The 1945-nt window shown below is 39.6% G+C and overlaps 1 protein-coding gene across 1 annotated transcript in view; it reads right to left on the reverse strand.

The window, feature by feature from the left end:
• Positions 1-6: 6 nt before the first annotated feature.
• LOC106875745 (nuclear inhibitor of protein phosphatase 1) overlaps positions 7-1945 on the reverse strand; it is a 22199-nt gene continuing 20260 nt past the window's right edge. The window contains exon 7 of the mRNA XM_014923995.2: positions 7-878. Within this exon, the coding sequence (XP_014779481.1) occupies positions 531-878 (348 nt within the window). The 3' untranslated portion in view covers positions 7-530. The remainder of the gene's footprint in view (positions 879-1945) is intronic.

Here is a 1945-nt window from a genome sequence, read left to right on the forward strand (position 1 = left end):
ACGTATTGGTATCATTGATACAATTGGCTGTATCAGAGAAGCTCACTGACAATGGTAAATAGTAGTAGTAATATTAGTAGGAACAGTAACAGTAGTAGTGGTGGTAGTAGCAAGAGTAAAAGTAGTAGTAGTAGTAGTAGTAGTAGTAGTAGTAGTAGTAGTAGCAGTAGTAGTAACAGGTGCAGCAGTTACAGAGTGGTTCAGGGAACAGTTCCAAGTGAGCTATTTCATTCTCTATCTCTCTCACTCACACAAACACTTATTGCCTAGCACACACACACACACACACACACAGAGTTCTGTTTGTGGAGCAGTAGGAGCTGGTGCAGTTACTGCAGGAATATTACAAGGAATAGCACTCCACAACAACAACAACAACAACATAGCTCACAGTGCCAAAATAGCAGTAGCCTGTCAGTTTGTCTGTCTGTCTGTCTTGTCCATAAGACCAACACAGACTTACACACGGAACAAAAACAGACACATATATTTTACAGGCCATACGTACATACATGCACACACTATAGTCTCTACACAAGCAATGTTGGCAACGGCTTTTTGCCAGGCCATGCTTCCTTTGCATATTTCTTCTTCTTTGGTTCCTTGGCTGCCTCTTCGGGATTGATAACAACTGGGTTTGCTTTCACTACTGGCACCACTGTTTCTTCTTCTTCAAGACTTGGTGCCAAGTTCGGAATTGGTAGGCCAAGTTTGGCTGCTATGCTGTAGGAACTTCCCATGCCGCTTTGGCCATCGCTGGTGCCACCTGGAGGAAGGTCACCATACAAACTGGGAGCATTGAATGGAAAATTAGCTGAGCGTTTTACCGGTTCCACTCCCATATTTGAAGAACCTGTGCTGGATTCAACTTTGTTTCGCTGAAAATATATTTATTGAAACTTAAATAAAAATAAAATAAAATATGGTTAAATAACAATTTCGACACTGACAACAGTACTGCCACAAAACTGACCTCAGTACATGACAGGTACTTATTTGATCAACACAGAAAGATGAAAGGTAAAGTTATCCCCAACTGGATTTGAACTCAGAATGTAAAAGGATGTAACAAAATACTGCAAAGTATTTATTCTGACACACGACCCCCAACTCATTGAAAAAACCATTATCAAAACTTATTTTGATTTTCATTGTGTTTATCAATCTATCTTCTTCACCTACCATTCCTAGGGTCGTGATGGCAGAGTCCTCCATAGGGTCCAATCAGAAACAACTCTCATTAGACTTTCTGGCAAGATTCCCAAGCGCGATCAATTGAAACTTTGAACATTATCTAACCATCTCCTTCTTAGTCTACCCTTAGGTCTTCTCCTGCCAGTTGGCTTGGCTTGAAAAACCCACTTTGTGATTTTTTTTTCCTGCAACATTCTAATCACATGTCTTTTGTACTGATATTTAGCCATTGCAAAATAGGGTCAGAGTGTTAGCCACTTGAAGGATTTTGTTTCTGCAAGGATTTGATTGATGGAACAGTTATCAATTATTCAGTACCTCTTTATGGTACTTACCATGGTGTTGATAGTACTAGTGACATATTCAGCAAGTACACAGGCAATATAATCACTTAAACACTAGTGACTCCTGTTAGCACCTAATGTTTGTAAAAGTAAGTCTTCACTAAAGATTTGTAATCCTAGCTTTAACAGCCACTTATTTTGTGCTGCAATAAATAAAACAATTCTGAAGATATAAAGGTGTTTAGGAACTTGTAGAAGGGATAATGAAATAAGAAGTTGAGGCACAAGAGTGGCTGTGTGGTAAGTAGCTTGCTTACCAACCACATGGTTCTAGGTTCAGTCCCACTGCGTGGCACCTTGGGCAAGTGCCTTTTACTATAGCCTTGGACAGACCAAAGCCTTATGAGTGGATTTGGTAGACGGAAATGAAAGAAGCCCGTCATATATATGTGTATATATATATATAT

This window comes from Octopus bimaculoides, chromosome 8 (assembly GCF_001194135.2).
Source record: "Octopus bimaculoides isolate UCB-OBI-ISO-001 chromosome 8, ASM119413v2, whole genome shotgun sequence".
Lineage (NCBI taxonomy): Eukaryota > Metazoa > Mollusca > Cephalopoda > Octopoda > Octopodidae > Octopus > Octopus bimaculoides.